This window comes from Triturus cristatus, chromosome 9 (assembly GCF_964204655.1).
Source record: "Triturus cristatus chromosome 9, aTriCri1.1, whole genome shotgun sequence".
Classification (NCBI taxonomy): Eukaryota; Metazoa; Chordata; class Amphibia; order Caudata; family Salamandridae; genus Triturus; species Triturus cristatus.
This window is the reverse complement of record NC_140592.1, coordinates 1236760618-1236781603: the sequence shown is the minus strand read 5'-3', so window position 1 is coordinate 1236781603 and position 20986 is coordinate 1236760618. Positions and strand designations below refer to the sequence as shown.

General features: G+C 49.8%; 1 protein-coding gene across 14 annotated transcripts in view; it reads right to left on the bottom strand.

Annotated features, from left to right (window-relative positions):
- The window catches only part of MEIS2 (Meis homeobox 2), a 304133-nt gene that overhangs the window by 196398 nt on the left and 86749 nt on the right, over positions 1-20986 (bottom strand). For 6 of the 14 annotated variants that reach the window (XM_085627334.1, XM_085627333.1, XM_085627328.1 and 3 more), the window contains one exon: positions 19301-19363. The exons of the other annotated variants lie outside the window; for them this stretch is intronic. In XM_085627334.1, coding sequence (XP_085483460.1) covers positions 19301-19363 — 63 coding nt within the window. The remainder of the gene's footprint in view (positions 1-19300; positions 19364-20986) is intronic. 14 annotated transcript variants of the gene reach the window in all.

Sequence of the window (20986 nt, the reverse complement as noted above, 5' to 3'; positions counted from 1 at the left end):
GACAGAGTGCAAGTAAATTTTCCCGGCACCAGCACTTCCTTAGCATGTAACGGAGGCACCTGTTAGGTAAAGACATACTACCTTAATCATGTTGGGAGCAGCAAATGGGCACTAATTAAGAGGAATCACTCTGTGCTAGGTCCGTGCTCCACAGCAAGCATCGGACGTGACATTTCGGCAGAACTAGCCAATTAGAGGCGCTAAGAAGAAGAGGCGCACAAATGGTACGTAAGGGGTAGGCCCAAGCCCTTTTTGTAAACAATAGTGTCTTGCTAGCAAGACACATTCGGTGGCGCATGGTCTCGCAGGCTCGACCCTAAAAATATCACTCCATTGTGTGTTGATTTTGCATTATTACCTCCAAATCAATGGGAAACAATATTTACGACTCACTAGTTTTGTCATACCATACTTAGGAAACACTTTTCCTGCACCATACAGTACTGAGCGTGGAAGGAAAGTGGTCTCCCATCCAAAAAACTACTTCCCCGCAACCTTGACCAGTGAAAGGATACGCTGCGGATGGCGATACGGTTGGCTCATTTTGTTGACCTTCCAATTTGCAATGTAGTCTGACCTCCCCCACCCCCGCTCCGCACGGCTTACAGACCTACAAGGCCACTTCATTAGAGCTGCCCTGCCTCAAGGCACAGCATCTCCCCTTCATCTGCCCAGGCTTGGGAGACCACAACCTCCTTCCAGTGCTCTCGGGGTTCCGCTAACAACACCAGCAAGGCAGAAGAAGCAACTAATGGGATAGAAAAATCCCCAATGTGCTCAATGCTACCTTGTTAGATCCGAGACACCCTGAGCAATCTACATGGTTGTTCCCAACTCCAGAATCCTCGCTCGTGCGCCGTTGTACGCGCGCACACAGTCCCGCGTGCTGAGGAACCGCTGCAAGGCAAATTCTCCAAGACACTAATGGTTTCTGACGGTTCACTGGCAAATCTAGCATTTTAACCTGGGACAACGAGGTCCCCAAATCCAGAAGCGGGCGCCCCCTCATCCGCTGTACCGGGGACACAGATGGAGGGTAGCCATTAGGAGGCAGCCGGTGGCCCTGGGGAGGTGATGTGGCGTACTGTAGCCGGAGGCTCTTCTGAAAGCAGAGCCACGAGCAGGGGGGAAAAAGCCACATTGGAAGGAATAGTTTGAAGTCAGTCCATCAGTTTGTCCATCTATTTCCAGATTAAGACATCCGCGTCGCTTAAAAGAAGGCATAAGCATGCGCAACGCGCCTATAGAATAATGAATTTATAATACACTGTCTAAAATCAGAAGGGCACACTTCTCCTTCACAAGTTCATTTTTTTTGTTTTTCCATGGTGGTGTTCGTATGAATATTCAAACTGAAATACAAACAGTTCTATAACACCGTTCAGCTTTTTATGGCGGGCTTTGTTGAGGCCCGAATACCAGATCAATGTTGAGAGAAAGTTTACACTGCCTTTTCAGCCCAATGGCTGGGAAAGGGCAGCAGGAGCTGGGTGGCTCTCTTTAATCCCCACCCCATAACACCTTCAGGGGCCTTTACAGAAGGTGTAGCGCTCACCAACCTGCCTGTCAGTCAAAAGTTACTCTTTAGCGAGCCCCGCCTGGGAATTATGGCTCCTTTAGCACTAATCTCCAAACAAAACACTGAAATAGACACCAGGAGACGGCAGGATTAGGCACCCCAGGGTGTGAGGAATGGCACAAAAATGTCCAAATGGGGGTCAAGGTTCAAGTTCAGAAATCACAACTATACAAAAGGTTTCCACACTAGTCTTATGTTCCCAGCAGTCTGCACCCTTCAGGTTCCCACTACTCATCGCCGGCCCTTCCAACTACTTCTGGTCATAATGTGAGTTCTTATGTTTCTTGTAATCTCTTTGGGGCAGATTTATGACGTCTGGCGCATCTCTGCTAATCAGCAGAGATGCGCCAGAAGAGTTAAGACGCATCTGCCCACCCGTGCGCCACCATTGATGCGCCGCATTTACAATGCGGCGCACCGTGGCACTCAGATGGGCAGATGCGTGACGCATCTCCTGTCAAAAAGGCGGCGCATTGCTGGAGTTGCGTCACAAGCGCGACGCAGCTCCAGCAAGGCTCGGGGGTGCCCTATCATTACAATGCTGCGTCAATCCTTACGCCTGCTTCAAGCAGGCACAGGGTTTTGACGCAGCATGGGCTCAAAAGTGACTGAGTGAAATCTTGTAGATTTCACTCAGCCACTTTTAGGAGCCGTTCCTGTGACGGAAGGCCCTCTCCTGCACAGGTACGCCTACTGCTGGCGCAGGGCTTTACAACGTGACGCATCTCCCAGATGCGTCACGTTGTAAATACCCCGCAGCATGGCGCAGGATTTGCGCCGCCGCTGCATCACAAAAGTGACGCAACGGCGGCGTAAATGAGGCGCAAGGGGCTCATAAATCTGCCCCTTTGAATCTGTTTCTTGTGATCAGATTCCTTTCAACCCAAAAGTCATTATTTTTTTTATTTCTTGGCTCGTGTTCAATAGTTTTAAACGCTCTACGGTAAAGTAATTCCAGTCCATCTTCTTCTTTGAAACAGTTTCTTGTAAAGTGCAAAGATCTGCTCTGCAGTGCAGTAAACACTATGCATGGAGGCATGACCTGAACAGGAAGGCCTGCATGGTGTGCTCGTGTCCTGGAAGCCTCACTGCCTCGTGCAGGCTCCATTGTCCAGCGGGATTGGTCCATTGGCAGCAGCCAAAGAGGAGGGCTTGGTTGTTGTTGGACGCTTCCGATGAGGTGACCGGTCTTAGTATTCAAGAGGACGCCATATACACAGGGTGTGTGTGGTCTCACGGATAGGGCAGCTGTTTAGAACGTGCATGTGCTATATGTTTAGAACAGACGCATGTGCTAAATGTCTCCCTTCCCCGTGTGTGGCCTGTGGATTAATTTACTGGATCCACAAGACGTGACGGTGAGGAAGGTTTGATTGATGTCTTGATGTACAGTGACGTAGTACGACAAGACGCAAGTGAGCCCGCATCAGCAGCGGATGGACAGGTGATGGGGATCAATGTCTACGTCACTCGGGGGGGGGGGGGGTGTCCTGCAGACCTGTATCTTAGTCCATGCTTCTCCACTTACACACGCTGCAAGATCCTGGGCGATTTGGTCTACCTCTGGTTGTGTCAGTCATTCAATCTTCTGAATGTAGAGGTTCCTAGAAGCAGACAGCTTTGTGAGCTATATAGAGAAACATTAGCAGCACCATTCATTATGCTACGTCGAAGTCCGATGGGTGGGGGGGGGGCGAGACTAGGCACCACATGGCAGCCCAACTGTTTAAATTGGGTGTATTTTGTCAGAAAAAGTAAGGATTTGCTCAAAAAAGATAACGCCTTATAATAAGTAGTTCTCTTAATTTTCCGTCTCTATTATCAAACTATATGTGTGGTCAGCTACATATAGTATTTTTACATATACAGGAATAGAGATTTTTTTTTTTAAATTAAAGCTGAGAGAAACTATGATGTCAAAAATGGCCAAACAGCCCTTGAAGGAGGGTAGTTGGTCCTGTTCAGTTACTTCCAGTTCCCCAGTCGTCTTTATAAGAACATGATTTTCTGTGAAAATACTTTTCTAGACCAGCAAAGATTCAGCAATGCCGACATGCACCCATTCCATCATGAGCCCCATGCAAATACACAGAATGCAAACGAACAGGCAAACAGGGTATGCATCCAATAGTCCTCCTTTGAAGGAGGCACGGGTTATGAAGTGGGCAGGTGGTTGTTTCCTTAGAGAGATGCCGTCTAGTCCCTTAAATAAGCACAGGACACTTCACGTACAGGGGTGCAGAGGGGCCAAATGTCATCTTCTCAGAGGCTTATGATCTCTCCCAATAAGTGAAGCTGGCCAGGATCTTATCAGGCAGGAAGTCCCACCCTGAAAGAGAGGTCTGTGGTGGGTGTCTTATCAGAGATGCCGATTTGTGTAGGTGAAGAGTGGTGGCTGTTATCTTCTGAGAGGGGCTTGCTGCTCTCTTGTGTTTGTGGAAGCTGGAGCCTCGCGTGATCCTCAGTGGCGTGTGGTTTGTTCCTGTAGCTGCATCTTGGAATGTGTGTCTTCCCTGGAAGATGTACTATCTTCCTGTTGGAGCGGTGGAGTGTTTGCTTTCTCAGGGAGATGTGGTACTCCTGTCTGCAACAGCAGCTGGGAGCCTGGAGTGAGTTGTCCCTTTGGAGTGTTGGTTTGCCCCTCTATAGATTGTTGTTGTTGTTGCAGAGTTTTATATGGCGCGAACTTGAACCAAATCCAATCAGGTATCAGAGCGCTTTACATAGCACCAGTTATGTTACATGAGGACACACATAGATCACGGCTAAGGTCGTTATTTCCTCAGCGTGATAGGAAGTGTTCTCTAGGTGAGGGCGAAGGTGGTCTCTTCTGAATGATGTAGCGTCTTCCTTTATGCCGAGCTCTTACCTGGATTGGTTTGTCTCTTCGTGGTAATGTGGTGCCTTTCTACGGATAAGGAATGGAGTCCTGGTGTTCTCAGGTTGATGTGTTGTACTCTTGAATATGGCATGTGGAGCGGGAGTGATTTGACTCTTTGGCGTTTGGGTGATCCTACGGATCTGTGTTATGTCCGTTGGAGTGGATCTGTGTTGTTATGTATGTGATAGCTGCAATGTTTGTCTCCCCAGGCTCTAGTGGTATCTTCCTGTCACGGAGGGTAGATTGTTTGTCTTCTCAGATCAGCGTGGTGTCTTCATTTAAGTCAAGGCTGGACCCTGGAGTGGACGGCCTGCATGCGATGATGTGGTTTCCTTCCTAAAGATAAGGAATGGAGTTGTCGTCTACTCAGAGCGTGATGTGGTAACACGCCAACACTGCCTTCGGCACCTGCCAGGGCCATCTTTTTAACTTTAGAAAAACTCAGACTGGTGGCAGTTTAGCAAAGGCATGTGCCTTATCATTTATGGACAGGCGCGTTGGGTGGTGGCTGGCTCTGATCTCACCAGCAAGCCATGTCGTGGAAGAAAAATTCCTTCTCCCTTCCACATGAGGAAAACAAGCCCATGAAATACTACCTTGCGATCTGGGCATTGATCCAGCGCTACAATTAGCTGGCAGCCCAAGAGGAAATGAAAACTGACCAGTTAGACATGGTCTTACTGGAACCAGTTGATAGGAGGTGGGTTTCTGAAGATATGCTTAACTGCACTGTTGAAAATTCCGGAGGAATCTTGGAAGATGGTGCTGACATATAATCAGGGCCACTGGAATTATGCAGCAGGGGAGAGGCAAAATATGCGTCAGTGCTGAGTCAATTATACAGCAAGAAAAGGTAAATTATGTGGCATTATGCGGCACATTTTATGATAGTATTACTTTGTTATTTTGTCATTCTTTAACTTGTTAACACTGTTTGGGCATTGGTGGCTTTTCTTTAGTACCAATTTAACACACAAATATAGCAATAAGCTACAGAAAAGGACCTTCCACTGTGCGGCAACAAGTTTCGCTGAGTTTTTACTAACTTTTGAACCAGATGAACTAAACACACATTTTTTGTTCAATTCTGCAGATTATGCATCAGATGATGGATTAGACAGTAAATGCGACAATTCTACAATTATACGAACATTGCCGTGCAATCGCATAATTCCAGTGGCCCTGTGTAAAATGGTGCCAACACACTGCATCATCGTGGCATCTCAGAGCATTCGATAATCCGAATCTGATTTTCCAAACAATTCCGAAGTGTCCATGGCGTACTCGAGGTCTGGGACTGTGGTGCTATCGAGTCAACGGGGTAATAAATGCGTTTTTGTTAAGTGTACGTATTGGTGCCCGCAATGTTGTTGTGTCACCAAGTGCCCAACCGGCTAGTGTATTTTCAACAGAAACGTCCCCGTCTCCTGACGTAACGACGCTCTCCGCGCGCTTGAGCCACGTTCGTGGCGCGCGGAGGTGCGTGCGCGAGCGCGCCCAGGTCACACTCCCTGCTGCGTTAAACCCCCTCGAACATGCTAAAGTGAATTTTCCCTGTGATTTCAAGTGACCGGATTGTGGCCCCGGTGCTCAGGGAGCCGGCCAAGCAGACGAAATGCCTTCGTTTACATGCAACATTTACTAAACTGTGGGGGGGTTCTTTCCCCGACATTAAAGCCCAGGACGCTGACCCGGGCACTTCTTCACACTCAAAAGAGCACTGGAAAAATAGAAGAAAAAGCCGGCTCCACAGGCTTACCCGGCCCCCTCTGGCCCCGAACACCCTCCCCCCAGGGCCTGAGCAGAAAGCGAGTTAAAGAAAGGGATTTTATACCCCTTTCTCTCCAACTTTTCAGGCGGTTATAAGCAGTGTTTAGCGCATTCAGCTCTCAAATGGCTCCGAAAGCCCCGAGCGGCAGGGGCTCGGCCTTTGTTCGCCGGCCTCTATTTACACAGGCCCTGCACCGAAGGGACCACATATTTCTGCAGAAAGGGCTTGAATTCAGGCACCCTGGCCTGGCCGCATGGAAGCCACCCTGGCCTGGCCGCATGGAAGCCACCCTGGCCTGGCCGCATGGAAGCCACCCTGGCCTGGCCGCATGGTAACCACCCTGGCCTGGCCGCATGGTAACCACCCTGGCCTGGCCGCATGGTAACCACCCTGGCCTGGCCGCATGGTAGCTACCCTGGCCGCATGGTAACCACCCTGGCCGAAGCTTGCAGACACCTTCACAATCCTGGGATGGCTCCATTCTGCAAATAAGCAGATATTTCCACCACAGAGTGGCAATAGGTTCAAGCTCGATTCTAAAGCCTTCGCACATTCTGTGGGGTCCATGTTGGGGCAAAAAGCAAAGTCCAACAAACAAAAGGAGCCCCCTGCACCAAAATAGACTACGTGCTACGTGTAGAAAGAATAAGAAAAGCACAAAGTCTGTCTTGGGGAGTCGTAAACGAGTCTTGGAGCTGAAATAAACACAGCGCTCTCTAAAAATAAGAAGAATGCATTTGAGGACAGATGGGCGGATATGTAGATGTGGCTGTAGGGTTTTTTTTTCTTCCTCTTGGCTGGCAGGGAGTGTACTAGTGTGTCTGCAATATTTGAATTTAAAAACCGTGCCATCTTGAGATATTATTAACCGTTTACGAGCGGAGGCGCGACAGTTCTGCAGAAAGTGGTGGCTATGTATGAGTCACCTGAAGTTGATATCGAGGGCAGGTGAGGAACGCCTGGCCCAAGAGTCTTACTTACATACAAGTTAAATTTTGTATGTCGGCGTCACCTTTTTGGGTCTGGGCCAAATCTCTTTCTCCTTGATGAGTAGACCCCAACCAACTAGAGGAATTTCAGGTGATTTGCTGAGTCCATGAAAAATCAAGGTGTTTAGTCATTCAAACTACATAAAAACACCTCAACTCTCTCCAAAATTAACATTTAAGTTGGAGAGGAATTCAACCCTAAAATCTGCCTATTTGAGGCCACCTACACTTTTGCTTTTACTTTCTAAACATGTCCCACAAATAGAGCTGATAAGGCAAATTCAGGGGTGGAATCACCTCAAACAAACCACTAAAAAGTTTGAGGGTTCACCATATCTATTATTATTTCAAAATTCCAGTGAATCACTTCAAACGATTTATTTCGAACAGTAAATACTCCTCAAACCTCCAAAGATCTTTTCTGCGTTTATGATTTTGTTGGGGCAGTAACCTTCTCTTACCCCTTCTTCTTCTAGGGTTATTTCTGCTATTCATGATGCTATTACTACTACGACTAATAATAATTATAATATATAAGATAATGTTGAAGCACCATTTTCGTGAAACAACAACCCTTTGTGTTGTCATCCCTACTCATAAAACCACAATCCCTTCTACACGCTTGTGTCAAGGGAATAGTTTTGCTGCTTCCACACGACAATAATGTTCCACTGCCTAAATAGATATAAATTAATAAGCATAACAACATCATTTGGCCTTCTTCGATAAAAGGAGATCTGAAAATGCATGATGCATTTGAAATGAAAGCGTGAGTGATTACCAACTCATTCACAGACTTCTTTTTTCCGCAGTTTACACAGATGTTGAAGGAGACACATTTTTATAAATAAATTATCTTGCTCCTCAAAATTGATTGAACTTTTTCCAGATATCCCAGTCTGAACATTTTTTAATCTATTTATTTCTTAAACCTTTTTCTTAATTAGACCGACATCCAGTTTGCGAGCAGTCTAATTCAGCAGCAAATGTGCAAGGTCAAAGACAGTTCTTCTTTTACTTGACATCTCCATGAAAAGACAACATTTAACTTAGCACTTTTGGATTTATAGAGCGTACTTCCCAGCTTCCTCTGATGTCACTTCCTGTTTCAGAACTGGAATGCAGCTAAGAGTAGCAGATCTGCTGCATTGAGGGAGGCAGTGATATATTGTGGCTCTGCTTGGTCTATGGATACATGTTTGCCGGGATCCCTCAGCTACTACCTTCGAGAGACTCAACATCTGACATTCAAGCGCTTGGAATGAGGGGTGGGTGGTGATCATGTGGCTGTCTATCATGGAAGTATGAGGGATCGGAGAGAACCCTAGCACTCGAGAATCCACTCGCTCTTTGCGCACCCCAAACCGTGATCCATGCTCCATTGTTCAGAGTGCAAAAACAACAGTTGATGGCCAGAATGCAGAACAATGTCATACATTCACCCCAGTACAGAGATCTGGGCCTAAATCCATCGTTTTTTTGCTCACCATGCCATTCCAGTTTGAACCCAGCCATATGCAAATCAGTCTTGACCCTGTGCCTCATGGGAACAGTCCAGCCCGAACTGCCAAGCCAGGTCCTCCCTGGACTGGAAATAGGCATCCTAGGACCAGTTTCGGGGTTTCACCCCTCTTCAGCCAGGATAGCCTGATTCCAGTGGCATGGAGAGCACGGGAACCACTTCTGGGCATACCTAGAATAACTGGAATGGCATGGTGTGCAAAAATACGATGGATTTAGGCCCAGATCTCTGTACTGGGGTGAATGTATGACATTGTTCTGCGTTCTGTCCATCAACTGTTGTTTTTGCATTTGTCACCCCGAGTGGGACGGGTATGCCCAGATGTGATCTGGTCCCGTGCTCTTCATGCCCCTGGAATCAAGCTATCCTGGCTGAAGAAGGGTGAATCCCCGAAACTGGTCCTAGGATGCTTGTTTCCAGTCCAGGGAGGACCTGGCTTGGCAGTTCGGGCTGGACTGTTCCCATGAGGCACAGGCTCAAGACTGATTTGCATACGGCTGGGTCCAAACTGGAAGGGCATGGTGAGCAAAAATCGATGGATTTGGGCCCAGATCTCTGTACTGGGGTGAATGTATGACATTGTTCTGCATTCGGTCCATCAACTGTTGTTTTTGCCATTGTTCCGAGTAGCACTATCAGATTTTGGAAGTTTGTTGTTGCCAATTTTGATGAAATTACAAATATGCAAAGTAGGTGAACTGAGGTTGTATATAATGATAGTCAATTATGTCTCACATTAGGATTTTTTTTTACAGTGTTGACTAGAATGACGAGAAGGAGTTATTTATCAGCTATGGTTCCGTTTAAAAAAATTATTTTTATTATCAATATTATGATGCATTTAACACGTTTGTATTGCCTATTTTGGCAAAACACAATCTAGAAGAACTTTAAGCTTGACTCAATATTTAGAACTTCTGTCAAGTTTATCAGATGCATTTGCAGTTTGATCCACTGCACACAAGGTGCCAACTACAACCAGAGGTGTCTTCTAGCCACTGACACACACCGGCTGTTTGAACCCACTCTTCCTGGTAGTACAGCCTCCCGGACCATCGAAGAGCTGTGTGGGCGCCCTTTACACCTGTGAGCAGGGGCCCTCGGGTTCAATGAAGGAGTGAACCGGGGCAGACGTCGACTGCCTCCCAGGCTCCCAGATCCGCAGCAGCCCCAGACGCAGCCTTTGTGCGCCTCATTGTAATCCCAGCTCCGCATTCCTGTCGGGCACTGCTCCCAGGACAGAGGCCGCTGCTATCTGGCAGCCACGCCAGGAATGTGCCCAGATACCATCTCCTCTTCTGCAGCACAAAGGAGAGAGGGAGCCAGGGAGGCAAGAGAGAGGGGGCAAAGGTGCATCTCCTCCGAGGCGCCCAGGGCGCCCTCCAAGGCAAGCAATTGACAAACACTGAGTAAGGAAATGTGACAATAAGGCTGCGGGTGGAAGCAGGAAATACCCTTTCGTGACCCGGAAGGGAAGTGATATGCAAACACGGGGATCCCAGGCATCACATTTCTGCGCTCCTGCAGAAAAATCTGGGTTTTCCCTGTTTTTTTTTGGGGGGGGGGGGGGGGGGGACCCTTCCACTAAGCTAGCACTGGACCGCCCCCAGCAGAGGCCAGTCTGAAGGCGCTGAGGGGTCTTGCTGGACAGACAGGGCCTTGTTTTCCAAGCCCATGAAAAGAGGAGCGGAAAGGGCTCTGCTATAAAACTTCTGTTTCCACAGCCAGATTGTTTAGTTCCTCATTGAGCGCATTCTGCAGCCTGCTGGGGGGACACCTTGGCTACAGTGACCAGCCGCCACCCAGGGACTGCCCCCCCAGCTTGCTGCAGTTAAAAGTTCTGTCACTGGTTTTTTTTATTCAGCTAAAAACCGAAGGAGCTACTGGTAACATAAGCACTCACTGTACATTGTACCGACAGAACTACCGGTAAAATAAGCAGTCAGCGTCCATTGTTGTACCGACAGAACTACCGGTAAAATAAGCAGTCAGCGTCCATTGTTGTACCGATAGATCTACCGGTAACATAAGCAGTCAGCATATATTGTACCGACAGAACTACCGGTAACAAAACCAGTCAGAGTACATTGGACCAATAGAGGTACCGGTAACATAAGCAGTCAGCGTACACTGTACTGATAGAGCTACCGGTGCCATAAGCAGTCAGCGTACACTGTACCGATAGAGCTACCGGTGCCATAAGCAGTCAGCGTACACTGTACTGATAGAGCTAAGGGTAACTTACGAAGTCATTGCACATTGTTGAATACAGAGCCTGTTGGTTCTTCTATCAGGGTTCATGCAATGCCTTTCTGGCATTTATTAGGGCGAGCAGTGCCCCCGGGGTCTGGGCGAGCAGTGCCCTCGGGGTCTGGGCGAGCAGTGCCCCTGGGGTCTGGGCGAGCAGTGCCCCCGGGGTCTGGGCGAGCAGTGCCCGCAGGGTCTGGGCGAGCAGTGCCCCCGGGGTCTGGGCGAGCAGTGCTCTCGGGGTCTGGGCGAGCAGTGCTCTCGGGGTCTGGGCGAGCAGTGCTCTCGGGGTCTGGGCGAGCCGTGCTCTCGGGGTCTGGGCGAGCCGTGCTCTCGGGGTCTGGGCGAGCCGTGCTCTCGGGGTCTGGGCGAGCCGTGCCCCCGGGGTCTGGGCGAGCCGTGCTCCCGGGGTCTGGGCGAGCCGTGCCCCCGGGGTCTGGGCGAGCCGTGCCCCCGGGGTCTGGGCGAGCCGTGCCCCCGGGGTCTGGGCGAGCCGTGCCCCCGGGGTCTGGGCGAGCCGTGCCCCCGGGGTCTGGGCGAGCCGTGCCCCCGGGGTCTGGGCGAGCCGTGCCCCCGGGGTCTGGGCGAGCAGTGCCCTCGGGGTCTGGGCGAGCAGTGCCCTCGGGGACTGGGCGAGCAGTGCCCTCGGGGTCTGGGCGAGCAGTGCCCTCGGGGTCTGGGCGAGCAGTGCCCTCGGGGTCTAGATGTTTTTTGTTCTACAATTCCTCATCGGCGGGAGTCAAGATGGGTCCATAGGGCTGTACTTGATGTGCCAGGGAGGGACTGGCTTCCAATCTAAACTCCCCTACATACGTTTACTCAAGCACACGTCTTCAGTAGCATTGCACAGGGCAGAAGACAAAGTGATGTGCTGAAGATCACACTGTGTGGCCAATAGGACACGAGCATATTAGCTCGGGGTGCAAACCCAGGCCCATCTGCTCTTCTATGGCTATTGGTTTGGAGTCTTGTTTGAAAGCCTTCACGAGCAGGCCCAGGACAAAGATTATATGCGTCATTTTAATTTGTGTTAAGCCTATTCCTATGCGTTTATAAATGTTTGGCTCTTAAGGGAGCTGGTGAATTAACATTCAAAGAAATTTGTCCTGAATCCCAGTTTGGCCAGGTCGCAGGATAAGAACTCAGGTCTCCTGGCACCAGCGTTAGCGCTGCAACGACCAACCCCATCTCCTCTGGAAGAGCCGCACATCAGTTAATAGGTCGGGAGCCAGGAAGTATGAGCGGAGGTTTTGGTTGCTGTAACCCAGACTCTCTGTGTGATCTTGGGCAGGAGTCTATACCTTTCAGTATCAAACTGGAAATAGACGCAAGCTAGCCTAGCCTGGTAGGAGGTCTTAGATGTTCCAAAGACAGTGGTCCTAAACTGCATCCATAAAAGAGACATCTGCACGAAGAATAAGTGGTCCCAGCCCCCCGGTGCCATATCCAGGTGAAAGGGAACATCACACGGAGAGCTGGCAGCACCGCTGTTGTACCACCTCTGTAGCTTCTGTGCTCCCTTAGGGAGGTCCTGTGGCCAGGTGCGGGCAGAGACAGGCAGTGCACACCAGCCCAACCAGTCAAACATCCTCTGACCCACAGAGACGGGGTCTCTGAAGCCATGCCTGGCCTGTTCCTACCTTCCTCGCAGCCATGTTTCCTCAGACCAGCCCTTGAAGCTCCTTCCTGAATTTGCAATCCACAGTCCTCACCGGCAAAAAAAGGTTTCCCGGTAGTTCCTCATTTCACAGGGATAAGTAGGAATACCACAGTATTCCAGGTCCGTGGAATGACAGGTTCCTGCTGCGTTAGTAATTCCAGGTGAAGGAATTCTTCATCCATAAAGATGACCCAATTGCTTTATAGGAAGCATATTTTCTGCATTTAAAAAAATATATATGCATACCATACATTAATAGGAACGTTCCAAAGTTCATATAGATGTCTCAAAATAAAAAACTTTGGAAATGGAGCGAAATGATGAAGGCTTCCCATGGAGCCTGGAAAAGTTGCAAAAACGAACTTCTGCACTTTGGACCCCTTTAGTGGAGAGAAGCGAGCAGCACTCAGGTGAGCTGGCGGGGCACTGGGGCAGCCATGTTTGTTGACATGCAAACAATGGACGCTCTCACAAACAGGAAGCAGGAGGGCGCCCACTGAAGCAGGACGGATCGGATCACTTCAAGAAAGCCTCAGAGATGATGACTTTAGGGGGGGCAATCAGCAAGTGAAGGGTCAATCTGTTTGCCTCACGGATCAGGTGTCCTAACGGAGAAGGTGGCAAACAGGTTCGGTTTCACAGATCCCACTTTGCTCATCCACTCAGTCTGTCACCGTGCAGGGCTCAGGGCTGGCTGCTGCAACAAGCACTAACTGAAGCAGGTGCCAGCTCACCATTATTCACCATTGTTGTTCACCTACAACTGGAATGGTGAACATTCAGAAATGATCCTTCGATTGCACGTCTTCTTACACGCTCGCCTTCCTTGCAAGGGATTGCATCTGCTAAAGATGCTTTCGTTCGTGGGTTCATAATCGTGCAATTTCACAGGCCCTGCAAAGGTGTGTGTTCTCTATTAGGCCTGGTGCAAGGAATATGTTTAGAAGAATGTCACTGCACCGCCCAGTGTCCTCAACCAAATAAGCAGCTTTGCATCTGTGAGCTGCAATGTTGCATCAGCAGTGGAACTGCAGAGCGGCAGCTCTGGGCCATGGAGCAGCAATGTTGCATCAGCAGTGGAACCGCACAGCTGCAGCTCTGGGCCCTGGAGCTGCAATGTTGCATCAGCAGTGGAACCGCACAGCCGCAGCTCTGGGCCCTGGAGCTGCAATGTTGCATCAGCAGTGGAAACGCACAGCGGCAGCTCTGGGCCCTGGAGCTGCAATGTTGCATCAGCAGTGGAACCGCAGAGCCGCAGCTCTGGGCCCTGGAGCTGCAATGTTGCATCAGCAGTGGAACCGCACAGCCGCAGCTCTGGGCCCTGGAGCTGCAATGTTGCATCAGCAGTGGAACCGCACAGCGGCGGCTCTGGGCCCTGGAGCTGCAATGTTGCATCAGCAGTGGAACCGCACAGCTGCAGCTCTGGGCCCTGGAGCTGCAATGTTGCATCAGCAGTGGAACCGCACAGCTGCAACTCTGGGCCCTGGAGCTGCAATGTTGCATCAGCAGTGGAACCGCACAGCTCCGGGCCCTGGAGCTGCAATGTTGCATCAGCAGTGGAACCGCACAGCCGCAGCTCCGGGCCCTGGAGCTGCAATGTTGCATCAGCAGTGGAACCGCACAGCCGCAGCTCTGGGCCCTGGAGCTGCAATGTTGCATCAGCAGTGGAACTGCACAGCCGCAGCTCTGGGCCCTGGAGCTGCAATGTTGCATCAGCAGTTGAAACGCACAGCGGCAGCTCTGGGCCCTGGAGCTGCAATGTTGCATCAGCAGTGGAACCGCAGAGCGGCAGCTCTGGGCCCTGGAGCTGCAATGTTGCATCAGCAGTGGAACCGCACAGCCGCAGCTCTGGGCCCTGGAGCTGCAATGTTGCATCAGCAGTGGAACCGCACAGCCGCAGCTCTGGGCCCTGGAGCTGCAATGTTGCATCAGCAGTGGAACCGCACAGCTGCAGCTCTGGGCCCTGGAGCTGCAATGTTGCATCAGCAGTGGAACCGCACAGCTGCAGCTCTGGGCCCTGGAGCTGCAATGTTGCATCAGCAGTGGAACCGCACAGCTCCGGGCCCTGGAGCTGCAATGTTGCATCAGCAGTGCAACCGCACAGCCGCAGCTCTGGGCCCTGGAGCTGCAATGTTGCATCAGCAGTGGAACCGCACAGCCGCAGCTCTGGGCCCTGGAGCTGCAATGTTGCATCAGCAGTGGAACTGCACAGCCGCAGCTCTGGGCCCTGGAGCTGCAATGTTGCATCAGCAGTGGAACCGCACAGCCGCAGCTCTGGGCCCTGGAGCTGCAATGTTGCATCAGCAGTGGAACCGCAGAGCGGCAGCTCTGGGCCCTGGAGCTGCAATGTTGCTTCAGCAGTGGAACCGCAGAGCGGCAGCTCTGGGCCCTGGAGCTGCAATGTTGCATCAGCAGTGGAACCGCACAGCCGCAGCTCTGGGCCCTGGAGCTGCAATGTTGCATCAGCAGTGGAACCGCACAGCGGTGGCTCTGGGCCCTGGCGCTGCAATGTTGCATCAGCAGTGGAACCGCACAGCTGCAGCTCTGGGCCATGGAGCTGCAATGTTGCTTCAGCAGTGGAACCGCAGAGCGGCAGCTCTGGGCCCTGGCGCTGCAATGTTGCATCAGCAGTGGAACTGCAAAGCGGCAGCTCTGGGCCCTGGAGCTGCAATGTTGCATCAGCAGTGGAACCGCACAGCTGCAGCTCTGGGCCCTGGAGCTGCAATGTTGCATCAGCAGTGGAACCGCACAGCTGCAGCTCTGGGCCATGGAGCTGCAATGTTGCATCAGCAGTGGAACCGCACAGCTGCAGCTCTGGGCCCTGGAGCTGCAATGTTGCATCAGCAGTGGAACTGCAAAGCCGCAGCTTTGGGCTCTGGAGCTGCAATGTTGCATCAGCAGTGGAACCGCAGAGCGGCAGCTCTGGGCCCTGGAGCTGCAATGTTGCATCAGCAGTGGAACCGCAGAGCGGCAGCTCTGGGCCCTGGAGCTGCAATGTTGCATCAGCAGTGGAACCGCAGAGAGGCAGCTCTGGGCCCTGGAGCTGCAATGTTGCATCAGCAGTGGAACCGCACAGCTGCAGCTCTGGGCCCTGGAGCTGCAATGTTGCATCAGCAGTGGAACCGCACAGCGGCGGCTCTGGGCCCTGGAGCTGCAATGTTGCATCAGCAGTGGAACCGCACAGCTGCAGCTTTGGGCTCTGGAGCTGCAATGTTGCATCAGCAGTGGAACCGCACAGCCGCAGCTCTGGGCCCTGGAGCTGCAATGTTGCATCAGCAGTGGAACCGCACAGCTGCAGCTCTGGGCCCTGGAGCTGCAATGTATTTTCTGCATCGACTTTCGTACTGAAAGTGAAAAACCACAGCCCTTGTCGGGGAGGGCAGATGTATTTTTACAGCAGTTTATGGGGTAAATGCAATTGATTACTCCTTAATTGGCGCTGCAACTCATTTTTGGGGACCGGCACTTATTATTTCACACCAGACATTTACCGAAAGCAACAGAGGGAAAAACGCAGAAATAGGAAAGACGCAAAAACGGTCTAGAGGGTAAAAAACAGGAACCTCCAAGAGCGAGATAAACAGGCAGGGAGTGTCTGGTGGCAACTAAAGTGCAGAGCTTTGGGCACCGGCTCTCATTCTATCACAAATCAAGCTCTGCAGTTTTGGTGCACTTGGTGTGATGCAAATAGCATTTGTGCCCTGGTCGGTTGGTGTAATATTGGTTCTCTAGGGGCCGCCTTTCATCCCGTTCTTACCCGGAAGAGCCCAGCCTCTCCCTTATTTGCGCAGCACAGGGGAGGCTAGAATGGTTTTACGTGTGCCTCTGCCCATGTCCTCGCTCTCTGGAGGGCCACAGACCCTCTCAGCTCCATTAACAGCTGGTTGGAGAGGCCCAGTGACCGAAGAGGGCAAGGTCCAAACCTTACCCTGTGTGTAGATGTTCCAGAGTGTCCAGCACACTCCCTAGCGCCACAGGAGCTACACTGACCAAGAACCCCCCCCCCCCACCCCCACCCGACAGGAACTCCTCTGACCCCTCAGATGGATTCTAGATAAAAATCTCTTCTGCAAACAACTGGAAACCTACCTGTTCAAGGGATGAGGTGGTTTTGTTCCTCCCAATTGCTATATGCCTGGGATGCTCTCACAGTAGCTGAGCGCTCTATAAATCCAATCATTCATTCATTCATTTTTGGGTCTGCCCAAAGATACGCAGAGGCAACATAACTATCCGCTGGTTGATGGCAAGTCAGTGAAAATGAACATTCACATGACACTACTGCTACGTGGGCAGAAAAAGAAATGCTTTCACAAAACATCAGTTTTTACCCTGGTACTACTCGTATCAACCATAAAACAGGTTTTGATGCCCATTGATTCCTCTGGCTCGTTGTTTGGAACCACTGGCAATGCCCTGGTTACGCCCGATCTCAGGAGTCTAGAAGGCTGGCGCAAGAACAGGAAGTAAACAGGAGTCTAGGAAACATGTTAACTTTGTACAGGTTCTACTCCTCGCCCTAACCCACAGAAGCAGCAAACTAGGTGCTGTTGTTGGACTAAGCAAAGGACACACAATTGATGGACGGAATGCAGAACAAATCAAAACATTCACCCCCAGTCAAGAGATCTGGGTTGAATCCATCATTCTTTTGCTCACCATGCCACGCCAGTTTAGACCTGGCCATATGTAAATCAGTCTTGACCCTGTGCCTCAATGGAACAGTCCAGCCTGAACTGCCGAGTCAGGTCCTCCCTTGACCGGAAACAAGCATCCTAGGACGGGTTTCGGGGTTTCACCCCTCCTCAGCCAGGATAGCTTGATTCCAGTGGCACAGTGAGCCTAGGACCCACGTCTGGGCATACCTGGCGCACTTAGGGTGAGAAAGCAAAGGACACACAATTGATGGACGGAACAAATCAAAACATTCACCCCCAGTCTAGAGATCTGGTTTAAACTCATCATTCTTTTGCTCAACATGCCACATAGTTGGTGGACTAAGGGTGGGACAAGGGTAAACCTGTAATGCTGTCAGGGTTCAAAAGGCAAAGGATGTCACTTCCACAGGCCCTGACAATTTGGCAACCCCCCCCCCCCTCCTTGCATATCATCTCTTTCCACAGAGACGTCTTTGTATGTTTGACCGCCCTAATTTCTCCGATGCTCTGTTCAAGCGTTGTCTTGTATTTTCACTACTGGATCTGGTTGCAATTCTCAGACTTGTTTTGACTGCGAGTAAAGATCTGGATTCCATAAATCAGGCTACAGGAGTGTGAAATGCCTTACAATTCGGTATTACTGACCCACCCTCGTCTGGAATGACTACAGAAAGCAGCAAGCGTTGCCTGGCAACCAGGCTCTCAAACACAAATCATTTTTTTCTATCTTTTTTCGAAGATTGTATTAGTGAAGGTTTGTATTTCAAAAAGTTTGAATAAAGCGCTGGAGCTCTTCGCCAGAATGCGTAGCGGTACTATTGGGCCCGAGTTTGTAATATGGTCCATGTGACCTTAAGTTATGGAAGGATCCATCGACGCAATACGAGTAATTCTCAGTCCACTGTTTGTGAACACGATGATGGTGTAATGGTGTGATCTCACGGATGTCCGCGCATTTCTACAACGCTGCACCATGCACGGTATCCTTCAGTTTCATCAAAGCGTTTCCAAGCTCATAACTGGATACCGTGTCATCAGTCTCCCCAGAATTATTAAGGGCCTAATTTAGACTTCTAGGTGGATGGGTTACTTCATTACAATGGGGATGAATATCCCATCCGCTGAATTATAAATCCCATAGGATATAATGAGATTTATATTTTGGCGGACGGGATATTCGTCACTGTTGTTATGGAGTAACTCGTCAGCCGAGATCTAAATCAAGCCCTAAGTTTGTATAAGCCATGCAAATATGTGTTTTTTATATTTTAATAATCCAAGCATTGCTCAATCATTCGTGCAATATAGGTGAATGAAGCTTGCTCACGATTTACAAGAAGACCGACTTGGCGTGTGTAAATCAGATTGTGAAAATTGCAATGATAGATCTACGTGGCTTATGAAGCACAATCGTTCTTCCCACCTGAGGGCATCATTAAGGATGTCTTATGCCAGCTGCTATACAACTGGAGAAGTGGAGGCGGCGTCTCTGGCATCCCGGTCATGGCCGGTACCACCACATCTAGTCTGGCCCTGCACTTATGGTGGGGATTTTTCTGCAGCTCTGCTCCCACTTCCATACGGCACGCCACTTTGAGAAAATGGGAGTCTGTTTATGGAGAAAATATACCTAATGTCCCTCAGGTGCTCCGAGTTTCGCCACAGCACGTGGAGGGCCTTTGTTGACATTTCCTGTCTAAGACCATCATGGCTTACATGGTGGACCTAGACCGGCCTAATGTCCGTGGTCCACCGTCTCTTCCGCAGAATAGATTTCCTGTCGGCAGAGCCAGCTGCGGCTAAATCGTCAAGAAAATCCACCATCCCCCAATCTACAGATGAGGCGGGGAAACTGAAAGGTGGACAGATGGGACATCTCCAGATGTTTGGTGGATGTTCTGGTGCTGCTCAATGAGGCGCTCTGCCCCTGTTAAAAATGATCTGTTTTGAGTGTCATTTAGGGCACTATCAAAGAGAATGAAATCACACTTACCCGTAATGTCATCTCCCCAAATGTTCTCGTCTGTGTCGATCGCAACCATTCTTGATCTAATACCTGCTAGAAGAATAGCATGGTGAGAAAATTGTAAATTCAGAGACCCTTATCACCTGATCCCATTCCACCCTCAAATACAAGGAACTCCTGTCCAATGGCTGCAAAATATGCATGAAAAGTACTTCTGGGCGCTACAGTCAACAGGCAGCTCTTCTCTGGGTGTAAAATATGGTTGCGTTGTAGGCTACAGCAGAAACCAGCATAGACAAGATAACTTTGGTATGTTCAACTATTGTGATGTCTTCATAGCCTTCACTTTATTTGTCTGTGCTGGTTCCCGCCATCGAAAATATACAGCACACGGGCATCACCTATGAAGACAGGGGAGGCTGTGGTCAAAAGAAAATCTTACATTTTAACGATAAGATTCAAAAGTTTTGAGCCGGGTAACTTTGATCACGAATCACAAAATGCAGATTCAGGCTTCGATTAAGGATGCACCGAAGTCCATGAGGTGGTTTTGCAGATTTCATCCAGAGAAATACATTTGAAAAAACATGAGTGCGGCTCTTTTGGCTGCGGTAGAGCGAGCATTGAAACTCTAAAACTACTCGCCTCCAACCATCTTCAGCACCAAGCTAGGGTACCAGCCTGCCCTTTGACACCATCATGGTGATACTACGTACAGTGCTTCTAATACAAGTGCTTCCTTCATCAGTAAATCCAACTGTGAAAAAGCTGCTTCGTCCAGTCATAACATTACGCTTCTCACCTACCGAATAAATCTTCTTTAAAAGGTCACTAAAGAGTATTCTAGTTAAAGGCCACACGCAGATGGCTAGAAGGTTATTTCTCTCTAGGCAGAAGGTTCAAGGCTCTTGTGACATCCATCCATGTATTTATTTTGTAGTTTTATGGTGAATTGCACGTTACCTTTCGGTTACTTCAGAGCGCAAGAGGAAGAATGGAACAGTGTCCGGTGGCTGAAAAAAGGGATAGGTGGGGAGGACACGTCCAGTCAAGGAGGATGGACTGTCGGACATTCTTTTTGTAATGGAAGTAAGAGGCCGGGTAAAATCATTAGAACGGTCACACTCATGCGGACTATGAACGTTGCTCTCCGGGTAAAACACGTGGAACTGTTTCAAGAACAAATTTTCTTCTGGATCTCAACAACCTTCCTTGCTAAGGTAATTGCAATTAAAAATACTCCAGAATATGTGCAGTTTCAGAGCACACTACAAAAAGGGGTCAAGTGAAGGCCTCCACAAAATTTCGAATGGCAGATTGGAGTTGAGGGGTAATAAGTAAGCAAACCAACAACTTGGTTGAGCCCAGCAAGTCCCTGTGGGCCTGAGCACCAATTCTTAGCACGGATCCAGCCTCACGCCTGGGGATATTCTAAGTTAAGGAATCTGCGGCTAGATGTCTCAATCAGATCTAATAAAAATATCCATACGCCCAGTTCAAAAGCTTCCGAGCTTAGCTTGTTGTCAACCTCTGGCTGAGTGAGAGGGAGGTTTAGAGAATACATCTTTTCTGTTTAGTGGGAAATGTTATGGAAACAGTGTAGAATTAAATCTTTCTTTGTCACGTCAGCAACCCACTGGTTGACAGTAATGTAATAGCAGTTTTGATATAAAACGGAATATCCTCTCTACGGCGATAGGCAGAGGGAAAAGC